General features: G+C 42.2%; 2 protein-coding genes and 2 long non-coding RNA genes across 5 annotated transcripts; 1 reads left to right on the top strand and 3 right to left on the bottom strand.

The window, feature by feature from the left end:
• Window positions 1-806: 806 nt before the first annotated feature.
• Window positions 807-1,547, top strand: LOC119284564 (dirigent protein 1-like). Its single transcript, XM_037563696.1, has one exon. It carries the CDS (start codon window positions 836-838, stop codon window positions 1,427-1,429), a length of 594 nt encoding a protein of 197 aa, XP_037419593.1. The 5' UTR covers window positions 807-835; the 3' UTR covers window positions 1,430-1,547.
• Window positions 1,548-2,533: 986 nt separating this feature from the next.
• LOC119284563 (flavonoid O-methyltransferase-like protein Os11g0303600) lies at window positions 2,534-6,684 on the bottom strand. Its single transcript, XM_037563695.1, has 2 exons — window positions 3,317-6,684; window positions 2,534-3,110 (listed from the first exon to the last, which is right to left on the bottom strand). Exons 1-2 carry the CDS (start codon window positions 4,214-4,216, stop codon window positions 2,814-2,816), a joined length of 1,197 nt encoding a protein of 398 aa, XP_037419592.1. The 5' UTR covers window positions 4,217-6,684; the 3' UTR covers window positions 2,534-2,813.
• Window positions 6,685-8,196: 1,512 nt separating this feature from the next.
• On the bottom strand, window positions 8,197-8,887 carry LOC119284566. Its single transcript, XR_005139104.1, has 2 exons — window positions 8,776-8,887; window positions 8,197-8,312 (listed from the first exon to the last, which is right to left on the bottom strand). It is a non-coding gene; the product is annotated as an uncharacterized LOC119284566 (long non-coding RNA).
• A 2,139-nt stretch (window positions 8,888-11,026) lies between these two features.
• On the bottom strand, window positions 11,027-15,328 carry LOC119284565. Of its 2 annotated transcripts, none has more exons than XR_005139101.1 (5): window positions 14,893-15,328; window positions 13,732-13,889; window positions 12,879-12,954; window positions 11,779-11,867; window positions 11,027-11,250 (listed from the first exon to the last, which is right to left on the bottom strand). It is a non-coding gene; the product is annotated as an uncharacterized LOC119284565 (long non-coding RNA). The 2 variants fall into 2 exon arrangements; XR_005139102.1 differs by having other exon boundaries at window positions 11,027-11,214.
• Window positions 15,329-22,406: the final 7,078 nt, after the last annotated feature.

Below are 22,406 nucleotides of genomic sequence, written 5' to 3'. Positions count from 1 at the left end.
TTCTTAGGAAGAAGATTTAGGCCTAATTATGGTACATGGTCGACTATGTGTTCAATATCCTATATTTTTGGCAAAGGTTCCCAACATATTCATCTTATTTTTTTCATCAATAGATTTATAATTTTTACCATCTCATTTAGCTCGAAACTAGCTCGAGATCGTTACAAGCTGAGCACGAGTCATGTTCTACAGCTCGATCATGAGCTTCACTCAGTTTGAGCTCGCTCGAATTTTCATATGAGTTGAGCTGAGCAAACTCCAACTCGCTCGAGCTCGACTCGTTTGCAGCCCTAATTGTGTGCAATATGTAGATGGTCTGCCGGTTTTAGCCACATGAATTAAGAAAATAAATTAATCCTTGGCACTTACGGCTAAAGCTAGGCACACCATTAATGTGGGAAAAGGTTTAAGTCCCATCGCTGCTATGTAACACGCACACACGCAATAGCACCTTATCTTCTACCCAATTTTTTGCGAGGAACAATAGCATCTTAGTTTTAGCAAAACAGTAGCGGCACTGCATATTATTGGATAGAGTTTTTCCTTACATATGCCACCAAAGTGACGCCATGGTCCATCTCCATAGTGTTGTTGTTCGATGGCTTTATAATTAACGATGATCATCACCACCACACTGCCTTTTACTGCACGTACATAATGACCATTCCTTTCCTAGAAAAATGGAAATATATCGTCATCAACTAATGAGAATTGCTACTACCAGTTGGCACGGTAGCGCCGTGTGCGTCCTATATAACTCCTCGCAGTTCTTCCCTTTAAGCAAACTCATCTCAGTAGATCGTTCGCCACTTGTACGAGTACGTACTCGGACGTGATGGCTAACTCGGGCGCCTTGATCCTTCTCATCTCATTGGTCCTGCTAGCCGGGGCTGCCTACATCCGCCGTGAGCCAGGCCACGCGGACGGAAGCTTCGCCGACACACACCTCCACTTCTTCATGCACGACGCTTACGACGGCCCGCGCCCCACGGCCGCGCTCATCGTCACCGGAAGGGAGCCGCTCCCACTACCGTCTGACGACGGCGCCACCGGCGGGCAGGCAACCTCCTCCTCCCCGCGGAGGTTCGGCGACATCGCCGTGATGAACAACGCGCTCACGGAGGGGCCCGAGCGCGGCAGCGTACGAGTCGGCACGGCGCAGGGGTTCACCGTGCGCGTCGCCGAGCACGGCGCCGTGAACGACCTGAGCCTGCACCTCGTGCTCGAGGCCGGCGAGTACGGGGGAAGCTCGCTGGCGGTGAAGGGCAGGGTGGACACGGGCGCCGCGGTGCGCGAGTCCATAATCGTCGGCGGCACCGGCCGCTTCCGCTTCGCGACGGGCTACGCGCTGAGCAGGAGCTACGACTACGACGTCGCCAACGGAGGAGTCGTGGAGATCGATGTGTACGTGCAGCTTCGACTAGTTTAATTATATGCTGCATGCATGTCTGGCCGGCGTATGCGTCGAGTGAGCATACTGAATTTTAACCGGTGACATCCAGGGGACAAAATGAAATAAAGAGATAATTGCGTGAACAACCTCACAATTTCAAGTATGTGTGTTTTAGACACATGTGTTGCAAAAATATGCACCTTTATGGTCTTTGATTTTTTTATTTTCGAGAAAATATCCAAAGTGTTGATATGTATCTTATACCCGATATTTATCAAGGAAAACAAGAGTTGATACAAAGGAAAAACTCATCACAAAACGACTTGTAGAGAGTAAAGTTACCTCGAAAATCATATTTGTCGTCTTCCTCCTATTGTTATCCGCCTATCAGAGCATGAAACTTATCGAACAGAGCATGAAACTTACTGAACAAGTAGCAAGGAAAGGGACATCTGCTACACTCCCACCATACAAGACTTTGAAGACGCTATAGCCACTCACTGCGAATAAAGAGATCTGGTAACCGCTGAACGAACATCAGGTGGACAAGCACCCCAAGCAGCACACGCTTGCAATTCTTCACCATCAATCCAAAGGGTTGGAGAAACCGAATATTGCCGCTGAACAAAACAAGAAAAGAATTCGAAATCACAGCACCAAAATCCAGCCAACTACTTCTCCTGATGGGCACACCAACTACCAAGATTCAGATAGAGCCAATAAATCTAGCAGCACTTACCCTCACTTGCCCTTTGGCAAGGGCGGATCAAACACCATTGATGTAGGAAGAAACCGAAGAGACTTTAGTCCAACATGCCATTGTCGCCACCATCTAATTGATGCCACCGCAGGAACAAAGAACAAAGTTTAAGAGAAACACGTGGACATGCAAGGACTAAAATCTACGGAAAAGCAGGTACCAACTCCCCTGACTATTAACGAGGCTGCCAGACATGAGATAAGAGGGGGGCCAAGGCGGTGGTGCGGAGGGAACCCTGTGGTCTCCGATGTTGATGGAGCTTGCACTCGCAATTCGCAAACATGTGGTGCCATGGATGACACTAGCCCACCGCATTATCCACCATCTTTTTTCATCGAACAACTATCTTGGTTAAATGAAGTTATACACATGCCAGAAGATAACAGAACATAACAGTTTTAGCTTGTAGGAGCATATACAACCATGGCACATGCATACACCCATAAAACTCACACCAAGTGACTTCAACACTTTATTGAAACTAGTTACATACACAGGTCCTGATGTGGCCAAGCCGGCATATCACTTTAGCTAGTTATGTTCCCTTAGATTGTTGGTCACAAACTTAGGCATTGCCCTTATTTACTGATAGCACACAATCAATATCAAACTCACGACATTAAACATAGCCCACATTATCGAGGCACTTGGCACACATTCTTAAGGATAGACCTCGATGACACCTCGAGGTCCCAGTTTCTTGATGATTTTATAGTCGCTAAATCCTGCTTTTGTAAAGATTGTGCTCCAGTCATTTTCATCTCGTTGACGTCCTCTTGTACATACTAACATGAGCATATCCACCAACAGTTGGGTTTCTAACATTTCTTTGGATGATGAGCCGACTACTATATCTATGACAATAACCTTTCCCCCCATTTCGCGGGACGGAATGGCCTTCTTGCATTGAGCCAGGATATTGATGCAATCTTCGTCGTTCCAGAAGTGCAGAACAAGCTAGCATGAAAAAACTTACATATGGTCAAGCAATTATTAACAATTTTGGACATTAAATGTATTTGTGCATACATCTTAATTAGTAGTTATTACATAGTTGAATGGAGTTACTCTCAAAATAATGAGAAAATGAGACTAGTCCTACCGTTAGTTCCCCAAGAGTGAAAATTTGTTTTGGAAAAGTTTATAAAGACAACACCTCATACCTTAAGCATCACAGCTTGAGCAGGTGGAATGGTATGGAATAGGTCACCAGCGACATAGTTAATGATACCATCACTCGGGACTTTCTCAATCACCTTCGGAAGGTCCAACACATTGCACTTGATATGCGGGAAGGCCTTGACAATAGCCCTAGTTGTCGTTCCATCACCACCACAACAATCGGTGAGTGACTGCACCCCCTTGAATAAGTCATGGCATTCCCGCAATATGGTGCTGATCCCCAAATGGTCATGGGCAGCCAGAGCTTCATGGAACACCTTGTCTGACTCCGGGTCGAGGAGCGCCATACTCTCCTCGAAGAGTGTGGCACCGTGCACATCCTCAAATGGTGATGGCGATGGTGCGATGTCCTTCTTGAACCAGTCAGCTAGCCCCAAGGCCGCCTCTATGTAATGTCTTGAGGTTGTGGCAAGCACAATGGCCTTCTGGCTAGCCTCACCATCAATGAATACACCATCCACCAGGAGATATGATAGCGGGACGAGGGAGTAGGTCCCCTCCTTCGGGGATGCTAAGGCGCCTGATGTGGCCAGCAACCGCAAGACACGGCCAAGGTATGGTGTCTTAGATGGTGGGAGGGACAGTGCGGTGACAAGCTCGGGCAACGATGTTGTGCCGCCGAGTCGGTGTATGGCAGTAGGGATACCGAGCTGGACAGCGCACCTGAGTGCTATGGCCGTGAGGTGGCACAGGCTGTGCCGCCATAAGTCAGCCTGCGCCTGAATCAGCTGGGCGTCGGTGGGGACTGCCATCGTTGGGGCATGAGCTGCCATTGCGTTGTAGTATCTCTCTTGTTGTGGTGTTGTGTGTTTGTTAACTGACTGTGCCAAGCACCAATATATATACACACACCATGCATTTACTATGTTTAGGTAGTACATCTCTACTAGCAACCAACTGCATTAAAAACACGTGGTGTGCCTATTTTGACGCTATCGATTGGGTCATATGTTTTGTTGTTTTAATTAGAAGATCTATCCATAAGTCTTCATTTGGAAATCTTGCTCAAACCCTTGAAGGACCGTATCCAAGATGTCCCATCTTGCATTTACTGTGATTATTTCGTAGGGAATCCTTCAAAATAAAAATCTGAGGTATCATTCAAATTGGAATTGTTTTGTTATTTGAGTTAAATTTATTTTGAATATAGCTTTCTTTATAAAACTGAAAAATAAAAGAAAATTATGGTACATATATAACTCTTAATTATGTATCATATACAATATGATTATTCTTGTTGTTTAGTTGGCTTTGTAGTTTTAAATTCTCAAATTGAATCAATTAAGAACCAATTTGAACTCATATAATCGAAAAATATGGAAACAGTAACCCGTCCCTTATTGGTAAACCCATTTGGCCCACTACCGCCAAAACATATGGCATAGTTTTAAATAGTGCACTATTTCAACGCTACACTGTCGCTATAGCATTTGGACGGACCTCGCGCTACACGTGTCATGTACAATTTAGCGTTATGTAGCGCGCTATAGTGTTAATTTAGCACCAAACCTAGGCTGTCGTAGCCCGTTATTTAAACCTATGACATATGATGAGAAATTATGTTAGTCTAGTTAACCTTCTTATACCGACAGTAAAGACTCCAGCATAGAATGTTGTGAGTGTATGACCATAATTATATGACCAACTCTATATCCTTTCTATACGCGCAGTGTCTATTCTTTTATCGTAATTTCATCTGACCATCTGCACTTGATGGTCTTCTCCATGTATGTAGATTCGATACCAAGAGCTCTCGCTGTTATGCATGTGTTTGTTACTTTGAGGGAAATTAAGCATTGCAGTTCTATTGGTTGGGACGTTGAGTGGAACACAAACGCCCTAGCTGTCATAACAGAAATCCACAGACATCATCATAAACAGTAGGCAGTATAGACGACCCAAAAACATTAATGCTCGGACAGAGAGTTACTACCTACAACAAAAATGTTTGATGAAGTTCTTTTTTTAGAAAAGGAGGATGATCCCCGACCTCTCCATCTGGACGATGCATACAACCATTTTATTAATTATTCACAAAAATCTTAGAAAGTAATACATCAGGTAGTCTGAAGTCATCATCTTAGAAACATTCTCACTACTCCTATTCACCTTATGAATGGGTGCCGATAGTCCGAGCCTAATACCAAACAAACATCACACCGTGCATTTACTATTTTTAGGTGGTGCGTCTCTAGCAACCAACTGCATTGAAAACACGTGGTGTGCCCATTTTGACGCTATCGATTGGGTTATCAGTCTTGTCGTTTTAATTAGGAGCTCTATCCATATGTCTCAATTTGGAAATCCTGCTCAAACTGCTTCAAGACCATATCCAAGATGTCCCATCTTGCATTTACTGCAATTATTTCTTATGGATTTCCTAAAAAAACTTAGGTACCATTCAAATTGGAATAGTTTTGTTACTTGAGTTAAGTCTATTTTGGAATCTAGTTTTTTCTTTGTAAAACTGGAAAAAAAATGCACATCTATAACTCTTATGTATCATATATAATATGATTATTCTTGGAGAGGGGCGATTTGACTCCCATGCTCATCTAAACCCGCCATGAACAGTAAAATCAAAACAAATACTACAAAAATTCAAAACATTCTGAATTATTATTTTTTGCATGGTAGATGTTTCAGTGCGTGAGGTTCGTGCGTAGGCATTGGATCAACAATGAGTATTTGTGTTGGATGATATTCACCATGTAACAGTCACAACCTAGAGCGATACACAATAGTTCCAATTCATCAATGTATACATGTATTCTGTATATAGTCATACATGTCTATAATAAAACCTTTCATGACATCTTATGTCCTATCCTAACAATGTATACCATCGTGGAGTTTTCACTTAGCCGACGTCAATAGGCCCAGAAGCAACATTCGTAAAATTGCTGTCGTGTGAATATAAGTTGAATAGATAAGTTAATCAATAACAATATATGTATACCATCGTGGAGTTTTCACTTAGTCGACATCAATAGGCCCAGAAGCAACATTCGTAACAACATTCGGATATAAATTGCTATCATACGAATATAAGTTGAATAGATAAGTTAATCCATAACAACATTCGTAAGGAATCTACAATTACACGACCTCTCCAAAACTTCATAAGATATCTTGATTACCATGAAGTGGCTGTGAAAAAAGTTTTAAAAAGACAAAAAGGTTGGCGATGTAGCGCCAAGCGACCTAAGTTTAAATCACGCATATATTGGCGAGCGCATGCGCTATATAGGTTTGTGTCCATAGCACAACTCCCTCCTCTCTATGTGGTTCTAGCATTTTTAAGTCTATGGAAGGACCCCTTATAAGTTGGTCACCTACCCCTTGGCTGAGTGGGGTGGGACTAAAAAATTACCCGGCCTTTGCAGGTACAACATGCAGGTGGTGGGACAAGATACAAAGGAATTTTGCTGGTGGTGGGCCAAGATACAAAGGAATTAACATATGGGCTTCAGGCAAGCCGGCTAGTGATACAACCATCTTGACGTATGGTATTTAGGCAAGCTGGTGTTGTATTGAAAGTAACTCGCATATGCAGAACCTTCCTGGAAAAGATACAATGTGTATGTTTCTTTTTTTAGGTACATTTTGAGCATGCAAAGGTTATGAATTGATGAAAAAGATTTTATTGGTTATTTTTGGCAAACACCCCAAAAAATGCACATGTGTTTTTGGCAAAATCACAATAGTAGTACTGCATTTGAACCCTTTTTTCTTCTCCTCCGTTCTCTTTTTGCTGTTGTTTGTCTAAGCAGTCAGCCAGTTCGTTCTTTCTTTTGACATTTTGGCTACTTTGAACCAAATGGCAGCAAGCTATTCATATGCATGGGTCAGACATGGATGAATTAGGGAAGTGACATTGATGACATATCTATATCTATATCTATACCTACTAATAAAGCAAGGTGTGTTTCTCCAATTTTTTCATCCGTTCACCATCAAAAAAAATTCTGCTATTCAAGGTGGTACTAAATTTCTGTCCGTTCGTGTATTACAAAAGGAAAAACGCCACAATTCCGTACACGGGCCGCCTGCAATGTGGCCCAGCAAAGCCAAACTATTTATTTTCGTGCCCATCCGAAAAACCCTATTTATCACATGGAGCGTCAAATAGTCCCAGTGTCATAGGGCGCCCAACCTGGGCTGAACCGGTTTTTATTCTTATTATGTTTCTATTTTTTTTCGTTTCTTTCTCTGTTTCTTTCCTGTTTCTTTTGTATTTTTTCCTTTCAAGTTTTTCTTATTTCTCCATTTTTTCCTTAAATTCATAATTTTCAAAGGAGTTCGTAATTTCGGAAAAAATGATTTTTTAAAAAAATGTTCAGAATTCCAAAACATATCCTGTTTTATAAAAATGTTCAGAAATTTATATATTTTTTCTCATTCTAAAATTTGTCCAAATTTTAAAAAATGGAATGTGTTTTTAAAAATTGTTTGAGATTTTCCAAAAAAATGCGTTTTAAAAATGTGTGCAAATATGAAAAATATTCTTGTTTTAGTGAAATATTCGCAAATTCTAAATAATTTATGAGTTCAAAGAAACCCATTTCTAAAATTGTTCTGAATGTTCAAAATATGTTTCCTTTAAAAAACACAAATTCAAAAAATGTTCATGTTTTTATGAAAGATTCATGCGGAGATCTTTTTTGGTGGACATGTCAATTATCTCTCCCGTTGCTTTTTGCAAAGAAATGTCTCTCCCGTTGCAACGCACGGGCATCCGTGCTAGTGCTTCCTCGCATAATTAACAAGCTAGTTAGGAGTAACCTCCCCTCAGCATACACTGACTACTCCCTCTTTATCAAAATAACTAATCAACGGTTGGATCTCATCCCACATCTACTGATTGTTGCCTCGCTTCTCCAAGATGATCCACACCTCATTCTGGATCACAGTCAAGATCATCTAGAAAAAATGTCCCCTTACAAATAAGATCAGCTACACTTGGCATTTGAAGCTCTGTACATACATGGCAAATATCAAATAAAATCTGTTGTTTTTCAAAGGCTAAAGAAGCCAAGTCTAGCATACACAAAAAATCATCACGATCCAGTATATAAATCTATATCAATCAAGAATGATAAACAAGGAGAAAAGGACATGAATCATGATCAATTTCAAAGCTAGTTCAATATCCAACACTTCGGCAGCCAACAAACAAAGCACAAGCACTCGCCACCAATAGTTCAATGGGTTTTTATCATTTATGCCACTAGTTGTGTCTCACTACTCTATTTTGCCATTAGAAGTTACAACTACTCAAAAATACCCCCTTCGGCCAACAGGAGGCCGACGGGGTGATACTTTTGATTTTTCTCCATTAGGGTGTATAGTTTCCGAATTTGCTATAAAAATCATCATAGTTTTAAAAAAAATCTCATAACTCGAAGGCAAGGTACAGAGCACAGTACAGAGGACTTACCGTCGGAGTTGTAGCGGATGCCGAACATCACACGACTGCAGATGCTGATGCCAGGACGGCATAGTTCATGTTCTTGCCGGTCAACACGCCTGCAGATGGGGACATCGTTTAACCGCCTCTAATGTTCATGTCGCCTGCTCCAGGGCTTGGGGTGGACGGAGCTTGCTCTCCTGTGCTGGGACACTGCAGGAATCAACAACAACTCTCGTCAGTTTCACGACCCACACAGAACATATATGCTAGTGCATCTCAGCTTATGAAGCTACAACATAGGTATCCATTGGACATATAAAACTATGTTTACTGTAATAAGGATGCTAATTTGCTGCACAGAACGCTAATTTGCTGCACAGAACATCACGAGAATCTACTTCTGTTGTCAGTTTTCATGACGCACACAGAACATAGTGGTTTATTTCAACCTAGAAAGCCAAAACATATACATCCATTGGAAATTTTGTAATAGTGTCAAAGGATGCTAATTTGTTGTGTACGGCATCACGGGAAGAGAAAGAAACAACACGCAATTTCAAACCTACGGAGAAATCGTTTAAAAAAAAGAAACCTAAGGAGAAATTGTATCTAGCACAACATTGTAGGCTGGAAGAATAACAACAGCCTTGAACGTTGGGCGCGGAAATATTTGCTAGTAAATATAATGGAAGTAACATCAATTGTACTACAAGTCAAAAGAAATCAGTTCAACAGTAACATGAATTGCACATATTGGAATTTGCGCTCCTTGTAACGAATGTGCTTTGACTAGATAAAATTACAGATAAATAAGATGTTGGCGAGGATGCCTACAATGACCTGAAGGTCACGAAGCTAGAGCATCTTGGCAACTGGTGATGTAGGCAGCAAGGAAAAAGAGGAAACTAAACTATTCGTTGGAAACCTTGGCAAAGTTGCCTCATAACCACATGAACTTAAATAATACTTCAACTACAAAAAGTACTCCAAAACATTTTATGCTTGCCTCAAGACTCACGGGGAAAGATGTTGGCAAGGATGCCTTCCATAAACCAAATAAGTCAATGAGCTCAAACAACCAAGCAACTAATGATATAGGTAACAGGGAAAAGGAGGAAACCAAACTATATATTGGAAACCTCGGCAAAGTTGCCTCACCGGATCCCAATGATCAATGAGATCTAGTGATCATAACTTTTGGAACTGCAAAATGCATATACTTCATTGCAGCATATAAGCAGTATAGAACTACCAACTATGTTCACAAGTATGCATACCATATACCTAAGAAGGGCAATGAGCTTGAGCACACAATTGACAATGTTATAGGCAAAGTTGACGCACCAGATCCCAACAGTAAATGAGATCTAGTGACCAGAGCTCACATATATCAACAGAGTTTGGAGAATACATGCACATACTTCGCTGCAGTATATAGGCAGTGTGGAACTAGCACTACTAAGTATGTTGGCAAGTATGCATACCATACTACACCTAATAAGGTCAATGAGCTTGATTGAGCAAACAATCAACAAATGTTATAGGCAACACGGAAAAAGAGGAAATCAAACTGTATCTTGGCAGCCTTGGCAAAGTTGCCCCCAAAATCATGAGATTATGATCCAAAAACTATGACTGGGAGTATAGCAAGCGACCATAAAAAATTAAATATGAACTTATCTTACAAGTGTTGGCATGGAAGCTCATTCATTAAACCATCAGCTTGATAAATATAAAAAATTAAAACATCCAACAGCAAGCATGATTTTGGCAACAAGGAAAAAGAGGGAACCAAACTAAGTGTTGGTAACCTTGGCAAAGTTGCCATGCTAACTACAGGAACCGGTGCATTGATGTTCAAAAGCAAAGCATCTCCTACAAAAGCAACTAAAAAGATATGACCATATGAAGGAACAATATAACTGCTGATAGCAACTTGGCTACTTAAGACACAGTATGAAAAAATATTAAAAAATGCCCAATTATGCAAATCAATGAGACGTAGCACATGCGTATGACAAGGTACATTCCAGAAATTTTAAAAAAGATTAAACTCTCCATCTGATTCAGTAAGGGGGAATTCGCCAAGTGTTGTCAAGCCCATAAAGGCCACTGCATGGAAGTGCTATCTAGCATTAAGAAACAATATGTTGCATATAGATAATAGTAAACTAGCAATACTTCATAATGGACGGGCTTACAGGTTATGGACGTATGACTTGGATAGCATGAACAAGTTTGGCCTTGAGGCCTTGAAGGTCGTCTTCAGCTTCCTGGTTGGCTGCTCGGCCTTCTGGTAGACCAGCGGGAACCTGATGTCTGACTTGTGAAACTGCTTAGTGTTATGACGCTTGCAGATGCTCAAGTGGACAGTGGCAGTCTTGATGATCTGGATGCAGGGGGATCTGGCAGTGACGGGAAGCCATCTCTGTACATCTCCTTGACGGGGGTGGTGTCACGGTATTCCTTGTACATGTTGTGGTAGAAAGGATGAGCATAGTACTGTGCAAGCAATATTGCCACTGAGATGAATATTTTATTGTTGAAAGCTACAGCTAGAAGCAACTAACAAGGTAATAGATCCAGCTCAATGATTATATATTTTAAGACAAGCATTATCTAAAGCAATGGGTGCTCCATCAAGCGCAGGTTTTCTATTAATGTGCTGCAGAAAGAAGGAAATGTCGATTACATCCTACCTATACAATTGTTATCGAGGACTACTAGTTGAATTTTCACTTCTGAAGTCTAGTGCTTCATCTGTCAACTCAATAAAGGATAACAGGCAATAACACCATATATATGAACATAGTACATTCCACACGATGTCATTGCTGAGTATAAACAATTTATGGTTGAAACTTCAACTGAAAACTACTAATAAGGTAACAGATCCAGTTCAATCTATTGATGTCCTGTAGAACAAAAGACGGTTTTCAGGAGACTAAACAAGAATTGAGTTAAATCCTAGTACACTCAAGTTGCAGAGCATCCAAGGCTAGTAGCACAGAAATCTCTATCTAGGATCACCTTAAATAAAGTCCAACTCGCCGTGGAGGACCAAGACGACCAAATTCCTGCAGGAAGCAGCAGGGCCCTTTGTGTAACCATGCATTTGCCTACAATCAAGAGAAGCAACTCATCAAATTTAAAATCTTAAAAAATGCCATTTTGTGACGCGGTTGTGGTTTACATGCCTATATCAAAGAAAGAAATGGCATTTAAAAGGGTGGTGTTGTTTTTAACTTGATGTTCAGCAGGCTATAATTGGCATAATGTGCTCTGAAACAACCACGTGGTGTTTACCTAGTGCTGTGCTCAGAGAAAAATCCATAAATTGCTCTAACCAAGTAAATGTAGAGTAGCATTTCATTTCATAGAACAAAAAACCATCTATATCTATAAGTAGCAGTTTAGATGTTCACAAGCCAAGATATTCACTGTTCATGGGTCTAAATATCCACAATTTATAAATCGCCAACACATGGCGTAAATGGCTCAGGTAGACATGAATAAAACAAACATGCTTCTAAAAAGGAGCAAAACATCATTAGGATTACTCTTACAAACTAGAGATCACATACAGTGGAGATATTGATTGACTACAGTGAATAAATAATACTCCCTCTGTCCGGAAACACTTGTCAGAGGAATGGATGTACCTAGATGTATTTTAGTTCAAGATACATCCATTTTTATCCATTTCTCCAACAAGTATTTCCGGATGGAGGGAGTATTTACTGAACATAGAGATAAATACATAAGGTGCCTCAGCAGCAAAGGAAACATGGTAGTACATGCGCAAGCACACACTAATCAATAATAATCGTCCCACGGCAAAGATAATTCATAGTTCTTTTAACTAACCAGGGCTTAGCATAATGCCAATACAATGATATATGTCATAACTCAAGCACATTCGTGTAGGCAGAAAAGAAACATGCACAGGCAGCGTAACACAGAATCTTACAAGGCACAAAATATTGTGACATTTCATCGAAGACAAACAAGATTGTGGTGGCCAGAAGACCACCACCACAGATTCACACTAGATCATCGGCTCAATGGCCAACATAACAGTTGGCCACAACCAGACCAGAGAGAGAGAGAGAGAGAGACCAAGGACTCACCTGAAACGAGGAAGAGGCGGCCACCACTGTCGATGTTGTAGAAAGCTGGATGACCTCAAAGAATCAGCTCCATTTTCTGGGGAAAAAAAAGAGAGGATGAAACAAAACAAGTGATACAAAAAACAAAGCTCAAGAAACTCCATATGCCCTAGAATACTAGCACTGCATACCCATATAGATTTATGTCGAATAATATCAACACGTTGATCGTAAACAGAACAGAGGCATCATGCATACCCATATAGATGCTGGATTGAACAAATACACGAAAATAGCAACTTAAGCAACTCGACATTGGCAATTCAGGATGATAACAAATCACATTTGATATAACCACTAACACATGAGCATCTAGATGATTTGACCCTTATACACAATATATATGACAAGATTAGATAAATATTGGAACACCAAGGTCAAGTATAGTGCCTACTCTGTTAATATACAATCCTACAAACAAAAACTTTCAGATCATAGCATGTCAGCATTATGTTCTAGTATTCTACTCCCGTCGTCCCATAATATAAGAGCGTTTTTGACACTATATCCCTCCGTCCCATAATATAAGAGTGTTTTTGACATCTGATAGCTACCCTGGCATATAAATCCTCTCAAATTAGACACAGGTCATCACCAAACCCTAGTGCAAGTGCAGTAAAGGATTTGTTCCTTTCATATCAAGTTCTACACCAACAAACAGCATATACAGTAGCACAATGGCCTAAAACCACCAGCAAAACCCAAAACCTAGGAAATTGCCATGGTGTAATGGCCAGCATCAAATTGATCACGGCTCGATGGCTGTTGCCACACAGAGCATGAGAAAGCAGAGGAGAGAAACCGATTGGCTTACCTATGCCGGAGTCGAAGAAGAAGCAGCCATCGGAGACGCAGAGGAAGCAGGGAGGGGGCTGTGTGTCGATGTGAGCTGGGCCACAAAAGGGAGCTCCCACTCCTTAACCAGCTCTTCCACAACTAGGTGGCATGCCTTTGAGCACGCTTTTGCAGGACCTGCGGTGGGGTAGTGAAGATCAAGGTGTGAGCCTACTGAGCATATAAAAGTTTGAATTAGAAATTTATGTGGCTGACTAGACAAGGGGTCATGACTTTGTTGAGTATTCAGTTGTTCATATATGGAACACCCCATTGGTAAAAGAAACAGCTTTTCCTGGTAAAATGGTTCATCCAACAAGCTTCCAATATATCAAGTTATTAACCATGAAAAAATCATCATACGGTGTATGCTTTAAACAATACTGCAGCACAAACTCCAGAAAGAACAGGAGCAGATTAATTGTGTGTTGCTCTGGTCAAAATGTTCCTTGGGATTCCAGACCATCGATTACGTATGTACTACCAAATATGCAGACTACATCCATCAAAATACCTTTCAAAGGGGGTGAATCTAATATGCAGAACCTAATATGCAGACTACATCCATCAAAATACCTTTTAAAGGGGGTGAATCTAGAAAGACGAGCATACATGAACCATAGAATCTGGACCTGCCAGATATACAACTCGTGATTCTAATAGAGATCTTGGTGTGGCATGACAACCCTGAAAAATAGTACTCCCTCTGTAAACTAATATAAGAGCGTTTAGATCACTAAAATAGTAATCTAAACGCTCTTATATTAGTTTACGGAGGGAGTACTACCTCCGTTTGAAAATATAAGACGTTTTGCCAAAACGTCTTGTATTTAAAAACAGAGGTAGCACGAAGGAATCCTAGCGCCAAATGAGGCAATCCCTTCATTTCTTTTGTATACGTTTTGACTAGTTGCCCAATTAAAAGAGACTGGATGCTTTATTCCCTTGAACTAGCAAGTAGCAGCATCACACGGTGCTCACACTCCCACACCCAGTCATCCACGGCAGCCAAGCATGAGCACATGAGCAGTACGGCCAGAGTAACACATCCACGCACAGCAGCGCCAACAGAAACAGAAACTTGGCACTTGAGCAGCAACGACAGAGAGAAAGAGAGAGGGAGCGAGCAGGGAAGAACGACCTGAGGGATGAAAAGCTCGCGGCGGGGTGGGGTTTCCTTGGCCCGGCGGCGAGGTCGGGTAAGAGCACCTCCGCGTCAGACGAGGAGAAGGCGAAAAGGCTCGAGGTCGGCCACGGCGGCGCCGTCGATGTACGCGGTGGAGCAGAGGAGGAAGAGGACGACCGTGGCGGAGACGACGGCCGGCCGGCCGTAGCGCAAAACCGCACGGCGGGCGGCGCGCGACCTCCGGCGCTCCTCCACGGATCTGGAAGCCCCATGGACTGCCCGTTCTGGTGCCCCGTCTAGGTTAGGGAGAGAAGGTGAGGGGATAGGGAGAGGGTGGGGGCAGTGGCGGTGGCGGTGGGGAAGAGGGGCACCGAATCAACGGCGGCGGCGGCTATGTGGGTGGGAGGCAGGCAGGCAGGCAGACGAGGGAGAGGGAAAGGTAGAAGATTGCATCGGGGGCTGGGGTGAGGCGCGGGTTAGGTTGCCCTCCTTCTTTTTGGTCAATTTTGCGCGCGTACGGTCAATTTTGGCACTACTGAACTAGCATCTGCTCAAAAATATACCCAAATTAGTATAATGCCCATGTGTTGCCATGGATTGCTGAAATATATATAAAAATAATGCATGTTAAATTTCACAAGTACTCTCTCGGTTCGAAGGGAGTAGATAGTAGTACAATATAACACAGACACAATTACGTAATAATTGAAGTCCAGTGCACCTGTAATGTAAACTAATAACAAAAAGGTAAATTGACAATATATACATATAAAGCGATGATCCAACTAAAATCTATCACAAATTATTAAGATCTTTTGATGCGCTTACGAAATTCTCGCACAACATATCAGAAAAGTTGTCTTTGGCTTCATTTTGCACAATGTTTTTTCAAGTATAATAAAAATTGTTTTCTCAACTCATACCCATCATGTAAAAGAAATATATGTAGTTAGTGGAAGGTCTTAAAACGTGTAATGGACAATACTCACCGCGCAAACCGGCTTCATCAGTTCTTTACCGTTTCATGAGACCATTTTTTTTCTCGAATACGCACGAGTGTGCATACTAGATATTTGTAAAGTACATACGGATCTGAATGTCGCAGATCCGTTGACTAAACCTTTTCCACGAGCAAAACATGATCAACACCAGAACTCTATGAGTGTTCGATTCATCACAATGTAATTAGATTATTGACTCTAGTGTAAGTGGGAGACTGTTGAAAATATGTCCTAGAGGCAATAATAAAATAGTTATTATTATATTTCCTTATTCAAGCATAGTGCCTCGCCGTGCTAACCCGTACTCCGACTGCTGCTGCTGCCTGCTCCTTTGGACGCAGATGAGCATCAGCTCCACGCCGGGCCCCTCCGCCGTCTATTTGGTCGACGGATTGCGAAACCCGACGCGCTCCGCCACCAGCGACCTCGCCGGCGACGAGCCGTCGGCCTAACTCCAGTTAGTTAGGGTGAAGAGCTGTTGGGTTTCGTAGTAATTTCAAAAAAAATTCCTAAGCACACGCAAGATCATGGTGATGCATAGCAACGAGAGGGGAGAGTGTTGTCTACGTACCCACGCAGACCGACTGCGGAAGCGTTGACACAACGTAGAGGAAGTAGCCGTACGTCTTCACGATCCAACCGATCAAGCACCGAAACTACGGCACCTCCGAGTTCGAGCACACGTTCAGCTCGATGACGATCCCCGGACTCCGATCCAGCAAAGTGTCGGGGAAGAGTTCCGTCAGCACGACGGCGTGGTGACGATCTTGATGTACTACAGCAGCAGGGCTTCGTCTAAACTCCGCTACAGTATTATCGAGGACTATGGTGGCTGGGGCGCCGCACACGGCTAAGGAATAGATCACGTGGATCCACTTGTGTGTTCTAGGGTGCCTCTGCCTCAGTATATAAAGGACTAGAGGGGGGAGGCTGGCCGGCCAAGGTGTGGCGCGCCAGGAGAGTCCTACTCCCTCTGGGAGTAGGATTCCCCCCCCCCCCCCAATCCTAGTTGGAATAGGATTCGCGGAGGGGGAAAAGAGAGAGAGGGGGCCGACCACCTCTCCTAGCCCTAATAGGACTAGGGGAAGGGGGAGGCGCGCAGCCCATGTAGGGCTGCCTCTTCTCTTTTCCACTAAGGCCCATCATGGCCCATTTAGCTCCCGGGGGGTTTCGGTAACCTTCCCGGTACTCCGGTAAAATCCCGATTTCACCTGGAACACTTCCGATATCCAAACATAGGCTTCCAATATATCAATCTTTACGTCTCGACCATTTCGAGACTCCTCGTCATGTCCGTGATCACATCCGGGACTCCGAACAACCTTCGGTACATCAAAATGCATAAACTCATAATATAACTGTCATCGTTACCTTAAGCGTGCGGACCCTACGGGTTCGAGAACAATGTAGACATGACCAAGACACGTCTACGGTCAATAACCAATAGCGGGACCTGGATGCCCATATTGGCTCCTACATATTCTACGAAGATCTTTATCGGTCAGACCGCATAACAACATACGTTGTTCCCTTTGTCATCGGTATGTTACTTGCCCGAGATTCGATCGTCGGTATCCAATACCTAGTTCAATCTCGTTACCGACAAGTCTCTTTACTCATTCCGTAATACATCATCTCACAACTAACATATTAGTTGTAATGCTTGCAAGGCTTATGTGATGTGCATCACCGAGAGGGCCCAGAGATACCTCTCCGACAATCGGAGTGACAAATCCTAATCTCGAAATACGCCAACCCAACATGTACCTTTGGAGACACCTGTAGTACTCCTTTATAATCACCCAGTTACGTTGTGACGTTTGGTGGTACCCAAAGTGTTCCTCCGGTAAACGGGAGTTGCATAATCTCATAGTTATAGGAACATGTATAAGTCATGAAGAAAGCAATAGCAACATACTAAACGATCGGGTGTTAAGCTAATGGAATGGGTCATGTCAATCAGATCATTCAACTAATGATGTGACCTCGTTAATCAAATAACAACACTTTGTTCATGGTCAGGAAACATAACCATCTTTGATTAACGAGCTAGTCAAGTAGAGGCATACTAGTGACACTAAGTTTGTCTATGTATTCACACATGTATTATGTTTTCGGTTAATACAATTATAGCATGAATAATAAACATTTATCATGATATAAGGAAATAAATAATAACTTTATTATTGCCTCTAGGGCATATTTCCTTCAGTCTCCCACTTGCACTAGAGTCAATAATCTAGATTACATTGTAATGATTCTAACACCCATGGAGCCTTGGTGCTGATCATGTTTTGCTCGTGGAAGAGGCTTAGTCAATGGGTCTGCAACATTCAGATCCGTATGTATCTTGCAAATCTCTATGTCTCCCACTTGGACTAGATCCCAGATGGAGTTGAAGCGTCTCTTGATGTGCTTGGTCCTTTTGTGAAATCTGGATTCCTTTGCCAAGGCAATTGACCAGTATTGTCACAAAAGATTTTCATTGGACCCAATGCACTAGGTATGACACCTAGATCAGATATGAACTCCTTCATCCAGACTCCTTCGTTCGCTGCTTTCGAAGCAGCTATGTACTCCGCTTCACATGTAGATCCCGCTACGACGCTTTGTTTAGAAATGCACCAACTGACAGCTCCACCGTTTAATGTAAACACGTATCCGGTTTGCGATTTAGAATCGTCTGGATCAGTGTCAAAGCTTGCATCAACGTAACCTTTTACGGTGAGCCCTTTGTCACCTCCATATACGAGAAACATATCCTTAGTCCTTTTCAGGTATTTCAGGATGTTCTTGACCGCTGTCAGTGATCCACTCCTGGATTACTTTGGTACCTCCCTGCTAAACTTATAGCAAGGCACACATCAGGTCTGGTACACAGCATTGCATACATGATAGAGCCTATGGCTGAAGCATAGGGAACATCTTTCATTTTCTCTCTATCTTCTGCAGTGGTCGGGCATTGAGTCTTACTCAACTTCACACCTTGTAACACAGGCAAGAACCCTTTCTTTGCTTGATCCATTTTGAACTTCTTCAAAACTTTGTCAAGGTATGTGCTTCGTGAAAGTCCAATTAAGCGTCTTGATCTATCTCTATAGATCTTAATGCCTAATATGTAAGCAGCTTCACCGAGGTCTTTCATTGAAAAACTCTTATTCAAGTATCCCTTTATGCTATCCAGAAATTCTATATCATTTCCAATTAGTAATATGTCATCCACATATAATATCAGAAATGCTACAGAGCTCCCACTCAACTTTTTGTAAATACAGGCTTCTCCGAAAGTCTGTATAAAACCAAATGCTTTGATCACACTATCAAAGCGTTTATTCCAACTCCGAGAGGCTTGCACCAGTCCATAAATGGATCGCTGGAGCTTGCACACTTTGTTAGCTCCTTTTGGATCGACAAAACCTTCCGGTTGCATCATATACAACTCTTCTTCCAGAAATCCATTCAGGAATGCAGTTTTGACATCCATCTGCCAAATTTCATAATCATAAAATGCGGCAATCGCTAACATGATTCGGACAGACTTAAGCATCGCTACAGGTGAGAAAGTCTCATCGTAGTCAACCCCTTGAACTTGTCGAAAACCTTTCGTGACAAGTCGAGCTTTGTAGACAGTAACATTACCATCAGCTTCAGTCTTCTTCTTGAAGATCCATTTATTCTCAATTGCTTGCCGATCATCGGGCAAGTCAACCAAAGTCCATACTTTGTTCTCATACATAGATCCCATCTCAGATTTCATGGCTTCAAGCCACTTTGCGGAATCTGGGCTCACCATCGCTTCTTCATAGTTCGTAGGTTCATCATGATCTAGTAGCATGACTTCCAGAATAGGATTACCGTACCACTCTGATGTGGATCTTACTCTAGTTGATCTACAAGGTTCAGTAGTATCTTGATCTGAAGTTTCATGATCATTATCATTAGCTTCCTCACTAACTGGTGTAGGTGTCACTGAAACAGTTTCTTGTGATGTACTACTTTACAGTAAGGGAACAGGTACAGTTACCTCGTCAAGTTCTACTTTCCTCCCACTCACTTCTTTCGAGAGAAACTCCTTCTCTAGAAAGGATCCATTCTTAGCAACGAAAGTCTTGCCTTCGGATCTGTGATAGAAGGTGTACCTAACAGTCTCCTTTGGGTATCCTATGAAGACACATTTCTCCGACTTGGGTTCGAGCTTATCAGGTTGAAGCTTTTTCACATAAGCATCGCAGCCCCAAACTTTAAGAAACGACAACTTTGGTTTCTTGCCAAACCATAGTTCATAAGGCGTCGCCTCAACGGATTTTGATGGTGCCCTATTTAACGTGAATGCGGCCGTCTCTAAAGCATAACCCCAAAACGATAGCGGTAAATCAGTAAGAGACATCATAGATCGCACCATATCTAGTAAAGTACGATTACGACGTTCGGACACACCATTATGCTGTGGTGTTCCGGGTGGCATTAGTTGCGAAACTATTCCACAATTTTTCAAATGTACACCAAACTCGTAACTCAAATATTCTCCTCCACGATTAGATCGTAGAAACTTTATTTTCTTGTTACGATGATTTTCAACTTCACTCTGAAATTCTTTGAATATTTCAAATGTTTTAGACTTAAGTTTCATTAAGTAGATATACCCATATCTGCTTAAGTCATCTGTGAAGGTGAGAAAATAACGATATCCGCCACGAGCCTCAATATTCATCGAACCACATACATCGGTATGTATGATTTCCAACAAATCTATTGCTCTCTCCATAGTACCGGAGAACGGTGTTTTAGTCATCTTGCCCATGAGGCACGGTTCGCAAGTACCAAGTGATTCATAATCAAGTGGTTCCAAAAGTCCATCAGTATGGAGTTTCTTCATGCGCTTTACACCGATATGACCTAAACGACAGTGCCACAAATAAGTTGCACTTTCATTATCAACTCTGCATCTTTTGGCTTCAACATTATGAATATGTGTATCACTACTATCGAGATTCATAAAAAATAGACCACTCTTCAAAGGTGCATGACCATAAAAGATATTACTCATATAAATAGAACAACCATTATTCTCTGATTTAAATGAATAACCGTATCGCATCAAACAAGATCCAGATATAATGTTCATGCTTAACGCTAGCACCAAATAACAATTATCTAGGTCTAATATTAATCCCGAAGGTAGATGTAGAGGTAGCGTGCCGACCGCGATCACATCGACTTTGGAACCGTTTCCCACGCGCATCGTCACCTCGTCCTTTGCCAGTGCCCGCTTATTCCGTAGTCCCTGTTTCGAGTTGCAAATATTAGCAACAGAACCAGTATCAAATACCCAGGTGCTACTGTGAGCTCTAGTAAGGTACAGATCAATAACATGTATATCATATATACCTTTATTCACCTTGCCATCCTTCTTATCCGCCAAATACTTGGGGCAGTTCCGCTTCCAGTGACCAGTCTGCTTGCAGTAGAAGCACTCAGTTTCAGGCTTAGGTCCAGACTTGGGTTTCTTCTCTTGAGCAGCAACTTGCTTGTTGTTCTTCTTGAAGTTCCCCTTCTTCTTCCCTTTGCCCTTTTTCTTGAAACTAGTGGTCTTGTTAACCATCAACACTTGATGCTCCTTCTTGATTTCTACCTCCGCAGCTTTCAGCATTGCGAAGAGCTCGGGAATAGTCTTGTTCATCCCTTGCATATTATAGTTCATCACGAAGCTCTTGTAGCTTGGTGGCAGTGATTGGAGAATTCTGTCAATGACACAATCATCCGGAAGATTAACTCCCAATTGAATCAAGTGATTATTATACCCAGACATTTTGAGTATATGCTCACTGACAGAACTGTTCTCCTCCATCTTGCAGCTATAGAACTTATTGGAGACTTCATATCTCTCAATCCGGGCATGTGCTTGAAATATCAACTTCAACTCCTAGAACATCTCATATGCTCCATGACGTTCAAAACGTCGTTGAAGTCCCGATTCTAAGCCGTAAAGCATGGCACACTGAACTATCGAGTAGTCGTCAGCTTTGCTCTGCCAGACATTCATAACATCTGGTGTTGCTCCAGCAGCAGGCCTGGCACCTAGCGGTGCTTCCAGGACGTAATTCTTCTGGGCAGCAATGAGGATAATCCTCAAATTACGGACCCAGTCCGTATAATTGCTACCATCATCTTTCAACTTTGCTTTCTCAAGGAACGCATTAAAATTCAACGGAACAACAGCACGAGCCATCTATCTACAATCAACATAAACAAGCAAGATACTATCAGGTACTAAGTTCATGATAAGTTTAAGTTCAATTAATCAAATTACTTAAGAACTCCCACTTAGATAGACATCCCTCTAATCCTCTAAGTGATCACGTGATCCAAATCAACTAAACCATAACCGATCATCACGTGAGATGGAGTAGTTTTCAATGGTGAACATCGTTATGTTGATCATATCTACTATATGATTCACGCTCGACCTTTCGGTCTCCGTGTTCCGAGGCCATATCTGCATATGCTAGGCTCGTCAAGTTTAACCTG

This window comes from Triticum dicoccoides, chromosome 4A (assembly GCF_002162155.2).
Source record: "Triticum dicoccoides isolate Atlit2015 ecotype Zavitan chromosome 4A, WEW_v2.0, whole genome shotgun sequence".
NCBI classification, from domain to species: Eukaryota; Viridiplantae; Streptophyta; class Magnoliopsida; order Poales; family Poaceae; genus Triticum; species Triticum dicoccoides.
The sequence above is the reverse complement of the archived record's forward strand: the minus strand, read 5'-3'. Positions and strand labels throughout refer to the sequence as shown.